The following is a 17,483-nucleotide window of genomic DNA, read 5'->3' on the forward strand; positions in this document are numbered from 1 at the left end:
ATGTTAAAAGTACGACTGAACAAGAAAGTTAAGAATAGCATCAAAATGAAAGAAACACTTTATAAGCCAGCAAAGATTAATGGTAGGTCAGGAGCTTGGTCAGGTTTTAAGAACTGGAAAAGAATGACTAAAAAATAATAATGAGGGAGAATGTAGAATGTGAGAGAAAGCTAGCTGGTTACATAAAAAGAACTAACAAGAGTTTCTGTAAGTGTTTAAAAAGGAAGAGTAACTAAAGCTAACGTTGGTCCTCTAGAGAGCGAGCCCTGGGAATTGATAATGGAAAATAAGGAAATGACAGAGTTTTTGCACAGATATTTCCTGTCTGCCTTTACTATCGAACACCCTAAAGTTACTTGAACATACGCGAGCATGAGGGATGAAATTAAAACCATCAACATCACTAGGGAAAATGTACTGGAAGCATTTTAGAACCCAGGGCTGACAAGTCCCCAGGACTAGATGGCCTTCATCCTAGGCTCTTAAATAAGTGGCTGCAGAGATAGTAGATGCATTGTGTATAATCTTCCCAGATAATTTAGATTCTGGAAGTGCCCCTGTGCACTGGAAAATTATTTCATGAACATCGTTAATCAAGAATGAGCGGGACAGAAAGGAGAGAATGACCGGCCGGTTAGCCTAACAATTGTGAGTGGAATATTGCTCCAATCCATTATCAAGGAGGTTATAGCAGGATATTTAGAAAATCATAACTTGATAGAACAAAGTCAACATGGATTTGTGAAATGGAAACAGTATTTAACTAATGTAGTATAGTCTTTGTGAGGGAGTAACAAGAAAGGTGGATAAAGGGGAACCTGTAGCTGTGATGTGCTTGGATTTCATAAGGTGCCATATCAAAAGTTACTGAACAACATACGGGTAAGTGGTGTACTCTGGAGGGTAAAATATTAGCATGGGCAGAGATTGGGTATCTAACATGAGTCAGAGAGTAGGGAAAAATGAGTCTTTTGCATATTGGCATGTGGAGTGCCACTGAGGTCAGTGCTGCAGCCTCAGATATTTACAATTTATATCAAAAAGTTGGTTGAAGGGGCTCAATGTGTGTTATCTGAGCTTCCCAATGATACCAAAATAGTTAGGGAAGTAACTTGTCAAGACAAGGTAGAGAGTCTGCAAAGGGAGACAGGTGAGTTACCTGATTATACAAGCATTTGGAAGATGCAGCGTAACGTGGGACAGTCTGAACTTGTACACTTTCGCAGGAAACATGGAGAAACTGTGCACTATTAAAACAGAGAGAGATTTCAGAACTCGGGAGTACATAGGGACCTGGGACTCCTGGAAATGAATCGCATAAATTAGTATGCAGGTACAACAAATGATTCAGAAGGCACATGGAGTGTGGAAAGTTATTATAAGGGGAATAAGGGCAGACAGGCTGTTCTTCAGCTCTACAAGGCCTTGGTGAGACCACAGCTGGAGTAATGGTCTCCTTATTGGAGCAAGAAGATATAAATGTGCTCGAAGCAGTTCAGAGAAGGCTCACTGGATTCTTTCATCAGATGATGGGCTTATCTTATGAAGTAAGTTTGAACAGGTTAGGCCGATACCCGTTGGAGCTTAGAGGAATGACAGGTGGTCTTATTAATGCATACAATTTGCTAATGGGACTTGAAAGAGTAGATACTGGGAGAATATTTCCACTTGCGGGGCAGACAAGAACTAACGGGTACAGTTTAAGAATCATAGGTCTACCATTTAAGAGGAAGATGATGAGATTTTTCCTCTCACAGAGGCTCCTCAGTCTATGGAATTCTCTTCTCCAGAAAGCAATGGAGGCTGAGTTAAGGCAGTCAAGGGGTATTGGGGGAGGGGGGTATGGGAGTGGTGCAGAGAGGAAAGTGGAGTAGGGAAGACAATCAGGCCTTGATCTCATTGAATGTGGAGCAGGCTGAAAGGGCAGAATGGCTTTCTCATGCTTCCAAGTCCTATGTTCCTACAGCAGTTGGAACAAGGTGAGCCTCAGATGTGGAGATCATTCAAGAAATGTGTTATAAACTCATGGTTTTTCCAAGACACATGTTATGTTCTCCTGGATTATTAGCCTGACTGCTCTGTAATTCCAAGGTTTTTCCCTCCTTCCTTTCCTCCACCGGGACTCTGTGGCCTGGGTCAGGTCGGGCCTCGGGTGAGCACTGAGAGCCGGGAGTCTGAACTTGTGCATTGGTGCAATGGCGGAAGGGGAGAGTCGCATTTGTGGGATCACATAAAAGTTGGATGTGGTGCTGTGTGCGACTAAAACAGACTTACAAAGAGATAGAGAGGGGGTGTAGGGGCTGGAGGAGGTTACAGAGATAGGGAGGATTGTAGGGGCTGGAGGAGGTTACAGAGATAAGGAGGGTTGTAGGGACTGGAGGAGGTCACAGAGATAGGGAGGGTTGTAGGGGCTGGCGGAAGTTACAGAGGTAGGGAGGGTTGTAGGGACTGGAGGAGGTTACAGAGATAGGGAGGGTTGTAGGGGCTGGAGGAGGTTACAGAGATAGGGAGGGTTGTAGGGGCTGGAGGAGGTTACAGAGATTGGGAAGGTTGTAGGGGCTGGAGGAGGTTACAGAGATAGGGAGCGTTGTAGGGGCTGGCGGAAGTTACAGAGATAGGGAGGGTTGTAGGGACTGGAGGAGGTTACAGAGATAGGGAGGGTTGTAGGGGCTGGAGGAGGTTACAGAGATAGGGAGGGTTGTAGGGGCTGGAGGAGGTTACAGAGATAGGGAGGGTTGTAGGGGCTGGAGGAGGTTACAGAGATAGGGAGCGTTGTAGGGGCTGGAGGAGGTTACAGAGATAGGGAGGGCTGTAGAGGCTAGAGTAGGTTACAGAGATAGGGAGGGTTGTAGGGGCTGCAGCTGAGGGACAGGGATTATTGTTGGGGTCTTTAGGAGGTTACAGAGATAAGGAGGGTTGTAGGGGCTGGTGGAGGTTAAAGAGATAGAGAGGGTTATAGGCACTGGAGGAGGTTACAGAGATAGAGAGGGTTGTAGGGGCTGGAGGAGGTTACAGAGATAGGGAGGGTTGTAGGGGCTGGAGGAGGTTACAGTGATAGGGAGTGGTGTAGGGGCTGCAGGAGGTTACCGAGATAGGGAGGGTTGTAGGGGCTGGAGGAGGTTACAGAGATAGGGAACGTTGTAGGGACTGGAGAAGGTTACAGAGATAGGGAGGGTTGTAGGGGCTGGAGGGGGTTACAGAGATAGGGAGGGTTGTAGGGGCTGGAGAAGGTTACAGAGATAGGGAGGATTGTAGGGGCTGGAGAAGGGTACAGAGATAGGGAGGTTTGCAGCGTTTGGAAGTGGTTACAGAGATAGGAAGTGTTGTAAGTGCTGTAGGAGTTTAGGGAGATAGGGAGGGGTGTAGGGGCTGCAGCTGAGGGACAGGGATTGTTGATGGGGGCTTTAGGAGGTTACAGAGATGAGGAGGGTTGCAGTGGCTGGAGAAAGTTACGGAGAAATGGAGATTTTTCCGTCCTCGATGTAGCTACAACAGACTTACACATGTGCCGCGACAGCCATGGTCATGGTCCCTCCCTTGCCAGGCAATGTTCTGCATGTAACTTTCTCACAGCCCTTTGGGAAAAGGTGGTGGATGATCCAGTCGGATAGTTCCCCGAACAGACTGTCAATGTCGTTTGGCAGAATGCCTCCTCACTAAAACTTTCCAACAAGCACCAGGGCATAGCTTGGCTGCTGGTGAGCAAGGACCTCCCCATCACATCCTTCCTACGTGCCCTGACTCTCACCCCCTCCGCATGTTGTCCTCGAAGTGACTGTCGTGGGGATGAGACTGTTGTTTCTCTCTTTCTGGAATATTCCTTTGCAAGTAACAACTGGAGAGTGATGCAGTGGTTTTTGTTGAGGTTCATCCCGTGCATCTCAGTGATGCGGGACCCTGTGCTCTGCAGGTTATTCCCGGAGATGCACAGCGAGATAAACGTCAACTGTGGCTGGAATATCATCAACCCAGTGAGAGGTGCTGTTTCGCCTGCTGGAGAACGGCAGATCTTCCAGTGCAAGGAGTGCTCTTCGGCCAAATGTTGCAGACTGGCACATTCCAGCGTCCAGGACTGCGTGCTGAGGGATGCAGGAAAGATTGGGAGAGACTCCATAGGGACACAATGGGGAAAGTTCACTGTCTAAGGCCTTTCAGCATTGAGGGACTGAGAACCCGTAGAAGCCCTCGAGTGTATTGGATACGAATACAGAAGTAATGACATTGCATTTTATCAAATCCGAGAAGGAAAGTTGAATTATATTGAACATTTGTAATTTTTCAGTTAGAAATATTTTGCCTACAGGCCTGACATGGAATATATAATGTAAACATTAAACAAATCCCAATAATATAGAGGCATCTAAGAGTGGAAAACATAGTATAGAGGCAAGTTGAATTTTCTTGTATATTCTGCAACTTTCAAGTTGAAATTATTTACAATGTATTTTTATAAATTTGATGAATAAAGTAAATATATATTTTTTTGAAATAAGAGATAATTCCTTGTGCAGGGACCTTCCAAAACGAGCATCATCTCAGTAATTCCAGCTGGATGTAGGCGCAATCGTGTGTGAGCACCAATGTGCAAATCAAGTGCTTGGCTTTGCGAGTCCAGAGCGTGGGCCAATACATTTCAGCGAGAGGAGGTGTTCGTAATGTAAAATATTTAAGATTCACAACATAGAGGAGCAAATGTGAAAAAAAGAATTAGAAAGGTACTATTCTACTGCAACTAAACATGAGATTGTGGCTGTAAATGAAAACATTGCATCCACCTTCAGGAAAATCTCTATTCTCACAGTCCTTATTGCAAAGCGATGATGTTTGTCTAACTCCATAACATCAGCTGTGTTAAAGTCTGCTCACTTCCATCACCATCCAAGCTGAGGGTAGATCTCCTGCTCATTTGCAGTTCTGTTTTAATTGATGTTCACTCTCAGGCTGCATCTCCCATTCACATTGGCGAATTTGATGTCTGTGTACACAATCTGTTCATCCTGCATGGGGTTCATCAATTCCCCACCATGACTGTGAACATTTCTCTGTGAAGGAACAGCAACGTTGTTAGCTGTAAGGTTAGCGTGGGCCTGAAGTGAGGACGGTGGTCAGTGTTCTGTGTGTACAAGAAATACTATTGTACGCCGGGTAAGTTTTCTCATGTCCCTGCTCCATCAGATGAGTGGCTGTGGGTTATAGAGCAAAGAAGAAGTAATCTTGTTATTATCAGTTGAGACAGAATGAGAATGCTGCGGGGTGGGACACATTTGAAAACCTTGTTCCATATGGATTTATTGATATCTTTCTGGCCAGTGTGATTCTATGATTATTAAGAGACAAGGGCTGTGACCAGTCAGCCTGACGTTGGTAGTGGGGAAGATTCTAGAGTCCATTATAAAAGATTTAATAGCTGAGCACTTGGAAAACAATGGCAGAATCGAACAGAGTCAGCTTGGATTTACGAAAGGGAAATCATGCGTGAGAAATTTACTGGAATTTTTCGAGAATGTAACTAATAGAGTTGATGAGGGGGAACCAGTGGATGTGGTTTATTTGGACTTTCAGAAGGCTTTAGACAAATTCCCAAATAAGAGATTAGTGCGTAAAATTAAAGGGCATGGGATTGGCGGTAGTGTATTGAGATAGATACAAAACTGATTGGCAGACAGGAAATAATGAATATGATTAAACAGGTCTTTTTCCAAATGGCAGGCAGTGACCAGTGGGGTACCGCAGGGATCGGTGCTGGGACCCCAGCTATTCACAATATATATTAGTGATTTAGATGAGGGAACTACATGTAATATCTCCAAATATGCAGATGACACATGAGCTGTGAGGAGGATGCAGAGATGCTTCAGTGTGATTTGGACAAGATGAGTGGGTGGGCAAATGCATGGCAGATGCAGTATAATGTGGATAAATGTGAGGTTATCTAATTTGGTAGCAAAAACAGGAAGGCAGATTGTTATCTGAATGGCTATAAATTGAGAGAGGGGAATGTGCAATGAGACCTGGGTGTCCTTGTACACCAGTCACTGAAGGTAAGCATGCAGGTGCAGCAAGTGGTAAAGAAGGCAAATGGTATGTTGACCTTCATAGCGAGAGGATTCGAGTACAGGAGCAGGGATGTCTTGCTGCAATTTTACAGGGCATTGGTGAGACCACACCTGGAATATTGTGTGCAGTTTTGGTCTCCTTATCTGAGGAAGGATGGTCTTGCTATAGAGGGAGTGCAGCGAAGGTTTACCCGACTAATTCCTGGGATGGTGGGACTGACATAAGGTGAGAGATTGATTCGGTTAGGATTATATTCATGGTGTTCAGAAGAATGAAGGGGGGGGACCTCATAGAAACCTATAAAATTCTAACAGGACTAGACAGGGTAGATGCAGGAAGAATGTTCCCGATGGTGGGGGGAGTCCAGAACCAGGGCTCGCAGTCTGAGGATATGGGGTAGACCATTTAGGACTGAGATGAGGAGATTTCTCTTCACCCAGAGAGTGATGAGCCTGTGGAATTCATTACCACAGAAAGTAGTTGAGGCCAAAACATTGCAAGTTTTCAAGAAGGAGTTAGATATAGATCTTGGGGTGAAAGGGATCAAAGGATATGGAGAGAAAGCGTGAGCAGGTTATTGAGTTGGATGATCAGCCATGATCATAATGAATGGCGGAGCAGACTCGAAGGGCCGAATGGCCTTCTCCTGCTCCTAGTTTCTATGTTTCTATGTCAATGGAGGCTTGGACCGTTGCTGCAGTTCATCTTGAAAGCCCAACATTTATTCTCCATCGCCTGTTACATGTCGACTGGCTTTGCTCTTTCCGCATTGTTTGTGATAGCAGCCAACCTGATTGTCCTGGGGAGTTTCTGCACCTGACCTGAAAGATATGGGGCTGGCCTTTTCACTATTCAGGAGAGGGATTGCATTTTGCCCTTGTAGCCCTCCATTGGAGTGATCAGGTTAGTCCTCACCTCAAACTTCCACTTGTACCTGATAATGGAGATCAACAATGTCCCCAGAGTATCACCAATATTAGCCCAACTGCTCTGTAGTTCCAGGGTTTACTCAGATTTCCATTTGTATGCTGGGTGTAACAAATACAACCCTCCAATCCCCTGACACCACTCCCAGCTCCGAGGAGTGTCAATTATGGCCAGTTCCTCTGCCATTTCCACCATTCCTGCCATTTGCAACCCTCATGTATTCCATCCAGACCATGTAAATTCTCTAGCTTATTGTTGTATATAAGTGTTGGATCAAAGGGGTTAACTGAACCTGTCTGTTTAGTCGCTATAATTAATGCCACTCTACATATAGCATAACTGTGTCTCTGGAGGGTTTTCCGTTCTATTATAAAGGGGCTCCATTCAACGTGTTATCCCATAGTGTCAGTGGGAGCATCATTACCAAGACTGACAGTGATCAGAAGCTGCAAGGAGAGGGATAGGAGAGATCAACATCTGAGAACAATGGATTGGAATGTTACAACAATGGATCAGAACCTGCAGACAATGGATTGGAATGTTACAACAATGGATCAGAACCTGCAGACAATGGATTGGAATGTTACAACAATGGATCAGAACCTGCGAACAATAGATTGGAACATTACAACAATAGATTGGATCATTACAACAATAGATTGGAATATTACAACAATAGATTGGAATGTTACAACAATAGATTAGAACGTTACAACAATGGATTGGAACATTACAACAATAGATTGGAACATTATAACTATGGACAGGGGTTTAACTGCTTGGTTTGACCGCCTTATTGGACAACATTTCTGGACATGGCAGTTCTATTATGCACTTCGGTTGATTCAATTCTTTTACTATCCCATCCTTGCTATTATTGGTGTCCCTGGTAAGATACTCTATCCAATTATTAGTCCAATAAGCCATTTTTCACTATTACTGTTCTCATCCTTTACTCTGCCCTCCTGGTTTCTGCGGTTGTTCTTGGAAGTAGCTGTATCCAGTAAGGGGATGCATGGAGAGAAGTATACACTGGAGAAATGCTTAGTCACTGTCTAGTTGGGAACTGGTTTCAGGTCGTAAGTTCTGTTATTTTTTTTTTTAAACTCTCTCTAATTTAATTTTAGATTAACAGTCAGCCTCTGACAGCGAACTTCCAACCTTCAAGTAAGTTAAATAGCCTTAATAAACAGAGAGACTCAAGGCAGTGGCAGTTACTTGCTGTAGGTAGTTCAGAGGAGAGAGATTCAGATGGAATTAGAAGTTAAAACTCCAGTAAATGGGCTTGGAAAGCACAGGAAACATAGATTAGATAAGAAAGAAGTGAGTTTAGCAAGGCTGAATGGAATATATTTTAATGCAAGGAGCCTGAGCAATAAGACGGACAAGCTGAGGGCACAGATAGGCACGTGGGAGTTTGATATCAGAGCTATGACCGAGACTTGGCTAAAAGAAGTGCAGGATTGGCAGCTCAACATTCCTGGTTATAGGATATTCAGATGACATAGAGAGTGGAATAGAAGAGGAGGGGGACGCAATATTAATCAAGGAATCGATTATAGCAGTGAGGAGGGATAATAGCTTGGCAGGATCATCAGATGAAGCCATATGGGTAGAAATAAAAGGCACAAAAGAGACAAACATGCTGTTGGGTGTGTACTATAGGCCCTCAAACACTCAGGGAGAGATAGAGGAAATATTAACTCTGATAATTTTCATGCGCAAGATATGGAGGGAGCAAAATTCTTAAGTTGCATCCAGGAGAACGTTTTTTAGGCAGTGATAGAAAGCCCAGCAAGGGAGGGGACAGTTCATACGGAAATAGCCTGGAGAGCTGGAAGGTGTATCAGCTGGGGAGCAGGTTTGAGGTAGTAACTGTGACTCAGTTAGATTTGGGATAGTTCTGGAAAAGGATACATTTGGGCCGTGAATAAAAGTTTTAAACTGGGGAAATGCTAATTTTACTAAGATGAGATACGATTTGGTCAAAGTGGACTGGAAGCAGCTCGTTGCAGATAAAACTGTGTCAGAGAAGTGGGAGATATTCAAGGAGGGAATAGTGAGAATACAGTGAAAATACATTCCTGTAAAGACAAAGGAGAGGTGGGGAGGGGGGTGGGGGGGTTGTGGTGTGTTGGTTGGGAGATCAAGCCTGGAGAACCCTGGATGCCAAGTCACATAAAGTTTAGGATTAAGAAGAACAGAAAGCTTGGGAAAGATACCAAGGGACCAATACAGGAGAGGCCATAGAGGAGAGTAAAATGTGCAGGGGGAGCTTAAGAAGGAAATTTAGGAAATCTAAGAGAGTGCATGAGAAAACATTGCTGTGTAGAATAAAGGAAAAAAACCAAAGGCAATTTAAATATATAAGGTGCAAGAGAATAACTAGGGAAAGAGTTGTGCCAATTTGGGGCCATAGAGGTAATGTGTGTGTAGACCAGGACGGTATGGGTACAGACCTCCATGAATATTTTGTGTCGGTCTTCACAATGAAAAAGGACGACGCAGGTTTAGACATCAGGGTGGAGGATAGTGAAATCTAGAGGAAATTAACACGGAGAGAGAGGAGGCACTAATGAGTTTAGCGGCCTTAAAAGTGGCTAAATCCGCAGGCACAGATGAGATGTACACCAGGCTGTTGAGAGAGGCAAGAAAAGAGATATCAGGGGCGCTGGCAGTAATTTTCAAATTGTCTCTGGCCACATGTGAGGTGCCAGAGGACTGGAGAACTGCTAACCATGTCCCATTTTAAAAAAAAGAGAGGAACAGACAGACCAGGAAATTAACAGGCCAGTCAGTCTAACCTCGATAGTGAGGAAGTTACTAGAAAGAATTCTGAGGGAGGGAATACATCTGCACGTGCAGAGAGCCAGATTAATCAGGGATAGTCAGTGTGGATTTGTTGAGGGAAGGTCGTGTTTGACAAATTAGAATGAATTTTTTGAGGAGGTAACCAGCAGTGTTGATGAGGGGTTATGCATTTGATGTGGTCTACATGGGCTTTAGCAAGGCTTTTGATAAGGTCCCTCATGGTAGACTGGTCAGGAAATTAAGAGCCCATGGGATCCAAGGCAAAGTGGCATGTCGGATCCAAAATTGGCTGAGAGGCAGAAAGCAGAAGGCGATGATAGAGGGATGTCTCTGTAAATGGAAGTCTGTTTCCAGAGGGGTGCTGCAGGGTTCAGTGCCGGGCCATTGCTGTTTGTGGTATACATAAAGGATTTGGACTTAAATATAGGGGATATAATCAAGAAGTTTGCGGGTGACACATAAATTGGTAGGTGGTAAATAGTGATGAAGGTAGCAGTAAAATGCAGGAGGATATGCAGTGGACTGGTCAGGTGGGCAGAGCAGTGCCAAACACAATTCAAACAGTAAAAGTGTGAGGTAATGCACTTGGGGAGGGCTAAGAAGGTAAGGGATTACACTATAAATGGCATGCGCCTGGAAATTACTGAAGTTCAGAGGGACCTGAGTGTGCATATCCACAGATCCTGAAGGTAGCAGGGTATGTGTGTAAGGGGGCTAAAAATGCATATGAGATGCTTTCGTTTATTAGCTATGGGATAGAATACAAGAGCAGGGTGGTTGTGCTGGAGCTATATAAAACACTGGTTAGGACACAACTGGAGTAATGTGTGCAGTTGTGGTCACTGCATAATAGGAAAGATGTGATTGTACTGGAGGGGGTGCAGAGGAGATTCACCAGGATGCTGCCTGAGGTGGAGGGTATGAGCTGGGGTTGTTTTCCTTGGAGCAGGGATGGTTGAGAGGGGATCTGATAGAGGTGTATCAGATTATGTGGGGCATAGATAGGGTGGATAGGAAGCTTTTTTTTTCCCATTAGTAGAGGGGTCAGAAACCAGGGGGCATAGATTTAAGGTAAGAGGTAGAAGGATAAGTGGGGAGTGGAGGAGAAACTTTTTCACCCAGAGGGTGCTGGGACTCTGGAACTCACTGCCTGAAAGGATGCATGAGTCAGAAACTCTCGTAACATTTAAGAAGTATTTAAATATTTGCTTGCATCACCGTAGCCTCCAGGGTTATGGACACAGCGATGGAAAATGAGATTAGTGCACTCAGACATTTGTTGACCAGCGCAGACACGATGGGCTGAATGGCCTCCTCAGGTGCTGTAAATGTCTATACGTCAATGGTTCAGATGGGAATTTGGTGCCGATGTGCGATGAGCTGCTCCTTTTATCTAATTGTATTCAGCCTCCATCAGTTTCTGAATGTTCTTCCATTGCATCCAAGCGAGGATCCTGCAGCTTTCTATTACTTTACCTGTGTAATTTTTATATAACGAACCAACTAGTTAAACTCCTAAGGTTGGATAGAGACGACAGGGCTGGAGGTGTGTTGTGAGTGCAGTTTGTGGGAATCCATGGAATGCACCCAAATCCTGGATAACCATGTCTGCATCAGCGGCTGCATCTTAGACAAGGTTTGCTCTCAGGCCTGATATTCACCCAAGAAGCAATCAGACAGACTGACGCTCTGCTCCCACTTTCTTACCTGGGGTTATTTCTCGATTCCATCTCGCCCAACCTTCCAACTCAGGCTGGGTGAGGGCCGGACAGAGCAGCACCTCCCCGGCTCCTAGGGTCCAGTGCAGCTAGGTTGGGTGGAAGGAGACTGTGCTCCAATTTACACATCACTAGATGTCCTAAACCAGGTCAGTTTAAAGGCCCTTGACAGGGCATTGAGAAGATACCTGGGGAGGATTTGGGGGAGTGGGGGTGGGGCAGGAATTCATGGGGGTGATTAGGCTGGGCTTGGGGGAGGGGTGCGGGGCTGTGTGTAGGTCAGATTGAGCCTCGGGGATGACAAGGGTGGACCTTGGGGAAGGGGGGGTGTTTGGACTCAGGGGGGATGGGTGGGTCAGGCCTCGGAACGAGGGTGTGAAGTCGGGGTTGTGATGAGAGGGGGTCCAGTCAGGTCTCGGTGTTGTCAGTCTTCAGGTGTGGGGATGAGTTGTCGATCGAGCCTCCGTGGGGAGTTGGGGGTGGGTGCGGGGTGTTCGTGTGGTGTTGAGTCTCAAGAGTGTCGCTCGGGTCCTCAGGTGAGCAGTGAGAGTCCGGAGTCGGACCTTGCGAGGTGACCTTGGCGGAGACTAAGATTCCAGAGACAGGCAGGCAAAACGTTTGTGGAGTTCCATGGGAGTCCTGTGGTGTGGGGTAAGTACCCTGGAGGTTCCAGCGTGTTAGACGTGGTTTCAATTCTTCTAACATTTTACTAACTATTGATGTAATCGACTGGGAAACATCCCAAAGACTGCTCACACCCAACGCTGCTCACACCCAACGCTGCTCACACCCAACGCTGCTCACACCCAACGTCGCTCACACCCAATGCTGCTCACACCCACCACTGCTCACACACAACTCTGCTCACACCCAAGGCTGCTCACAGCCAACGCTGCTCAAACCCACCACAGCTCACACCCAGCGCTGCTCACACCCACCACTGCTCACACCCACAACTGCTCACACCCATTGCTGCTCACACGCACCGCTGCTCACACCCAGTGCTGCTCACACCCAACGCTGCTCACACCCAACGCTGCTCACACCCATCGCTGCTCAAACCCAACATTGCTCACACCCAACGCTGCTCACACCCAATGCTGCTCACACCCAACCTTGCTCACACCCAGCACTGCTCAATACTCCCATCGCCTGTTGAGAACCCTCCTCACCACCCCAACACCAGAGGACCTGACCTATGTTCAGGCATTAAGGGCCACTGTAATAATCAGGGTTTAGACCAAAAATAATTTTAAAACATATACAAGTGTTAAATGGGCCCTCCCTGGAGGGAAGTGCAGGGGCTGCTGGATCTGGTCTCCATGTTCTCAACTCTACCCTGGTTTCAATAAGCAAACCCCTCGGGCTGTTCCTGGGAGGCTGCGTACATTCAGCTGTTGACACCCCCACGTGGCTGTGGGTGGAAATGCTAACTTCAGGATGATGACAGCCTGATACAAGTGAAAGTGACTGTTCTTGACATCAAGGCAGCATTTGTCAGTTTGTGGCAACAAGGAACATTTGTGCCACATAAGTGCCAGGCAATTTCCATCTACAACAAGAGAGAATAAAACCATCTCCCATTAACATTCAATGACATTGCCATCACTGAATCCATACTATCATCATACTGTTGGTTACCACTGAACAAAAAGGGAACTGGGCCAGCCATATAAATACTGTGGCTGGATGAACTGGTCAGAGGTGAGGATCCCTATGGCGTGTAACTCACCTTCTGAATCTCCAAAGCCTACCCACCATCTATAAGGCACAAGTCAGGCGTGTGATGGAATGTGTGAGTGCAGCTCCAACAATACTCAATAACCTTGACACCATCCAGGACAAAGCATCCCGCTTGACTGGCACCCCATGCATGATCTTAAACATTCACCCCCTTCGCCACTGATTCACAGAGGTAGCAGAGCCATATTTGAGATGCACTGCAGAAATTCCCCAAGGCTCCTTAGACAGCACCTTCTAATCTCATGACTGTTGCCATCTAGAAGGACAAGGGCAGCAGCCACCTGTGAAAACCACCACCGGGAAGTTTCCCTCAAGCCACTCACCATCCTGACTTGGAAAGATATTGTGGTTTCTTCAGTGTCATTGGGCCATAACCCTAAAATTCCTTTTGTAATACCAATGTGGGGTGTACCGACACCACATGGACCTCAACGGTTAAGTAAGATGGCTCAAAACCACCTTCACAATGGCAATTAGGGATGGGAAATAACCTCAGAACAGACAATAATCCTCACACCCCTTGAGGGAATAAAAGAAAGGCCATTAAAAGTGGCTTTGCCAATTGAAATTGGATCCCTGCCTCCTTTTAGCGAGGGGGATGTCTAAAACCATTCGTACCATTGGTAGAATTGCCCAATGGTGTAATATGGCCAGGGAGCTGATCTGCCACATCTTCCACCATTTATTGCTGCTCACCCTTCCCCACCATGCCTTATTTATGATATGCACAGGCCACTAAATTTATCTCCCTTAATATAGATCAGCACAAAATAATATTTTGTATAGCACCAGTGTAAATGTCTAGTTTTTGCACTATATGCCTCTCCTTATGGAACCCATAATCCCAAAAGTTTCATTAAGTCTTCTCTAACCCGAACTGCCACCTATTGGGCTTTGTACAGAAATGCCCCAATGCCTTTCTGATTTTGCATCCCAGAGAAATCTGAACTATTTGTATCGCCTCTCCTCCTCTGTCCTCACAAAATGCCATACGTCACCCATCAACTATTCCAATAATGTATTGGGAAGATGCACTCCATTAGTTCACATCAATTAACTTCTATCAGAATTAGCATTGTTTAGAGATGCAACTTTTTTTAAACCATGCAATGAAAGGAGGGAGGGGACAATTGTGATCAACATTGAGAGCAACAATTTCATCATCATCCTTTCATCATTTAAACACTCCTGCTTTCCATTCAATCACAAAACATTCTGTTTCTTATTTCAGCTCCAATTACTTCATTGGATCACTGAATACAGCAACATATTGAAAAATCTCAATGAATCTCAACTGAACTGGTGGCTTTGTTCCCAGCCTCATGAATAATTTTCCCATTTATCTCCTTTCCTCACAGTTATCTTAGTGACGATTGTGATCCTGTCCAGGGGCAAATGTGGTCTCTTGAAATATGTCACGTGGTACTTGGTCGCCATGGTAATGGGGGATCTACTGGTTGTTATGCTTGATCTTATATTGAGACACATTCCCATTGTTTATGATGATCAGTTTCTTTTCCTGAGATCCATCCCTGTGTGTAATATCCACGCCGTCCTGCTTTTTTCAGCCACTGACTGTTCTGTTTGGTTCACCGTCACTTTCGCCTATGATCGATATGTTGCCATTTGTTTCCAGAAGCTGAAAAGTAAATATTGCACTGAGAAAACAGCGGCTGTGGTTTTGGGAACAGTGACTGTGCTGAGCTGCTTAAAAAACATTACCTGGTATTTTATATTAACAGCTTGGTATTCCCTGGATAACGTCCCCTGGTTTTGCTATGCGACAGAGGAAGCTGTGCAGTCTACAGCCTGGGTATCAATCGAGTTCCTCCATCACATTCTGACCCCCTGTGTCCCATTTGTACTGATTCTGCTGCTCAATGTTCTCATCGTCAGATACATTTTAGTGAGAAGCAGAGTCCGCAGGAGACTCCGGGCTCACGGCAGTGGGGAGAGTCCCAGAGACTCAGAGATGGAGAGTCGAAGGAGATCCATCATTTTACAGTTTGTTATCTCAGCAAATTTCGTCTTGCTTTGGGCTACGCTTATGGTTTATTCTATATGGAGACGGATGTCATTTTTGGGGCAAGAAATTATATATCCGGATTGGTTTGTAGTGGAATTGGGCTTCATGCTGCAGCTCCTGAGTTGCTGCACAAACACCTGTATTTATGCCGTCACCCAGACTAAGTTCAGAGAGCAATTGAAAAATATGCTGAAATATCCCTTTACTTCAATTGTTTAATTGGCTCAGCAGTGAAGAAATCTGTGAACTTTGCTCCTTGCCTAATATTTAATGTCTCTATTCAGCTCCTATCCTCACAAATTACTCTGCATCTAAGGGCGAGAATCTTGAGGTGGTGTCGCCTGCCCAATGCCAGGGCTCAGGACCTCTGCTTGGGGCTGGAGAGGGACCTGCATTTGATGGGGGGCGGGGGGAGCTTCAAGCTGTTGTGATTCACCTGGTTAGCAATGACATGCCTATGACCAAGTAAGGAATCAGCTCAGGGATTAGGACCAGCTAGGGTCATTTAAGAAGCAGAGCCTCAAAGGTAACAACCTCTGGACGATTACCTGAGCCATGCACTAATTAGGATAAAGTGAATTAGATTCAGGTGATGAATGCATGGCTCAAAGTTTAATGGGGAGGAAATGGGTTGCAACTCATGGGGCACTAGCGCCAATATCGTGAGGAGGACAAGCTGCACGGTTGAGATGTCCTCCACCTGAACTGTGCTGGCACAAATTCTCTGTCTATTTGTATAACAAGGCAGCAGAGAGGGTTTTAAACCAAACCGTGGTCAGGAGGGATCATGTGTGAGGTGATGTAGTTCGTCAAAATTAAACAATAGAGTAACAGGTCAGGTTAGGGTTTTTGGTAATAATAACTAGGGCATGGCTGGAATGAACACAGGTGGCACCAGCAGAAAAGGCCACAAATTGCAACAGATGGCAAGAAACAGTAGAAATCAGCCTTTGTATCGGAAAGCATTCAGCATTCCTAACATATAAAGGAATGAATTGTTGGCACAAGTAGAAATCCATCTGTATAAGCCATTTCAGAGACATAGTTCCAGGGTGACCCAGCTTGTGACTTGAACATTGAAGGATATTTGACATTTTGAAAAGACAGGAGTCCAACATAAGGCAGTGGGGTAGCTTTGCTAGTTAAATATGTCATTTGTACTGTAGTGAGAGATGTTCTTACTCAAAATAGCAAGATATAGAAGCTGTTCGGCTAGAGATGACTAATTGCAAAGCTAAGATGCGACTTGTAGGAGTAATTTATAGTCCTCCAAACATTAGTTGAATGAGGTGAGAGTGACTGCCCTTGACATCAATGCAACATTTGACCGAGTGTGGCATCAAGGAGCCCCAGCAAAGCTGGAGTCAATGGGAATCATGGGGAAATCTCTCCGCTGGTTGGAGTCATACCCAGCACAAAGGAAGATGGTTGTGGTTGTTGGAGGTCAGTCATCTCAGCTCCAGGACATCACGCAGGAGTTCCTCAGGGTAGTGTCCTCGGCCCAACCATCTTCAGCTGCTTCATCACTGACCCTCCTTCCATCATAAGGTCAGAAGTGGTGATATTCGCTGATGATTGCACAATGTTTAACACCATTCACAACTCCCCAGATACTGAAGCAGTCCATGTCCAAATGCAGCAAGACCTGGATAATATCCAGGCTTGGGCTGACAAGTGGATTCAACAGGACCATCTGGATGTGGCGGTAGGGTGGTGGTGGAGGTTGTGGGGGTGGGGGGGTTGGTGACGGGGGCCCAACTGTATCAACAGGTTGAGGCGGAGGTGTGGGGTTCTAACAGTAAGTGCAGAAGGTGAGTTTGGCAATGCTGATGGCAGCAGGTACAGTTATATAAATGGAACAGCAGTGGTGGGCAGTGAGGTCCATCTTTAATAGCAGGAGGATGGGGGTCCAACAGTAACTGAAAGAGGCAGATGAGGTGGGCCCCAACAATGATGGGGACCCCAAATGTAATAGAGCAAATTGGGGCTGTGCAAAAGTATGAGCAGCAGATGGAGGGTGGGGGTGTGGTGGTGTGGAGTTGCTGTCCAACACAAAGAGGGGGTGTGGGTTGAAATGTAAGAGCAGTAGATGTAGGTTTGGAAAGTATGAGCAAACACTGGTGGTGGGCACTGGTGGGGAGCTGGTGCGTGTCCAACAGTCAGAGCAGAAGGTGGGGTGCATTACCCACAGCACAAGGTGG

General features: G+C 45.7%; 1 protein-coding gene across 1 annotated transcript; it reads left to right on the plus strand.

Moving 5' to 3' along the window:
* Window positions 1–15,501, plus strand: LOC121271043 (probable G-protein coupled receptor 139). Its single transcript, XM_041176741.1, has 2 exons — window positions 1–82; window positions 14,615–15,501. The coding sequence occupies exons 1-2, from the start codon at window positions 1–3 to the stop codon at window positions 15,499–15,501; spliced, it is 969 nt and encodes a 322-aa protein (XP_041032675.1).
* The last annotated feature ends 1,982 nt before the right edge of the window (window positions 15,502–17,483 follow it).

This window comes from Carcharodon carcharias, chromosome 29 (genome assembly GCF_017639515.1).
Source record: "Carcharodon carcharias isolate sCarCar2 chromosome 29, sCarCar2.pri, whole genome shotgun sequence".
Lineage (NCBI taxonomy): Eukaryota > Metazoa > Chordata > Chondrichthyes > Lamniformes > Lamnidae > Carcharodon > Carcharodon carcharias.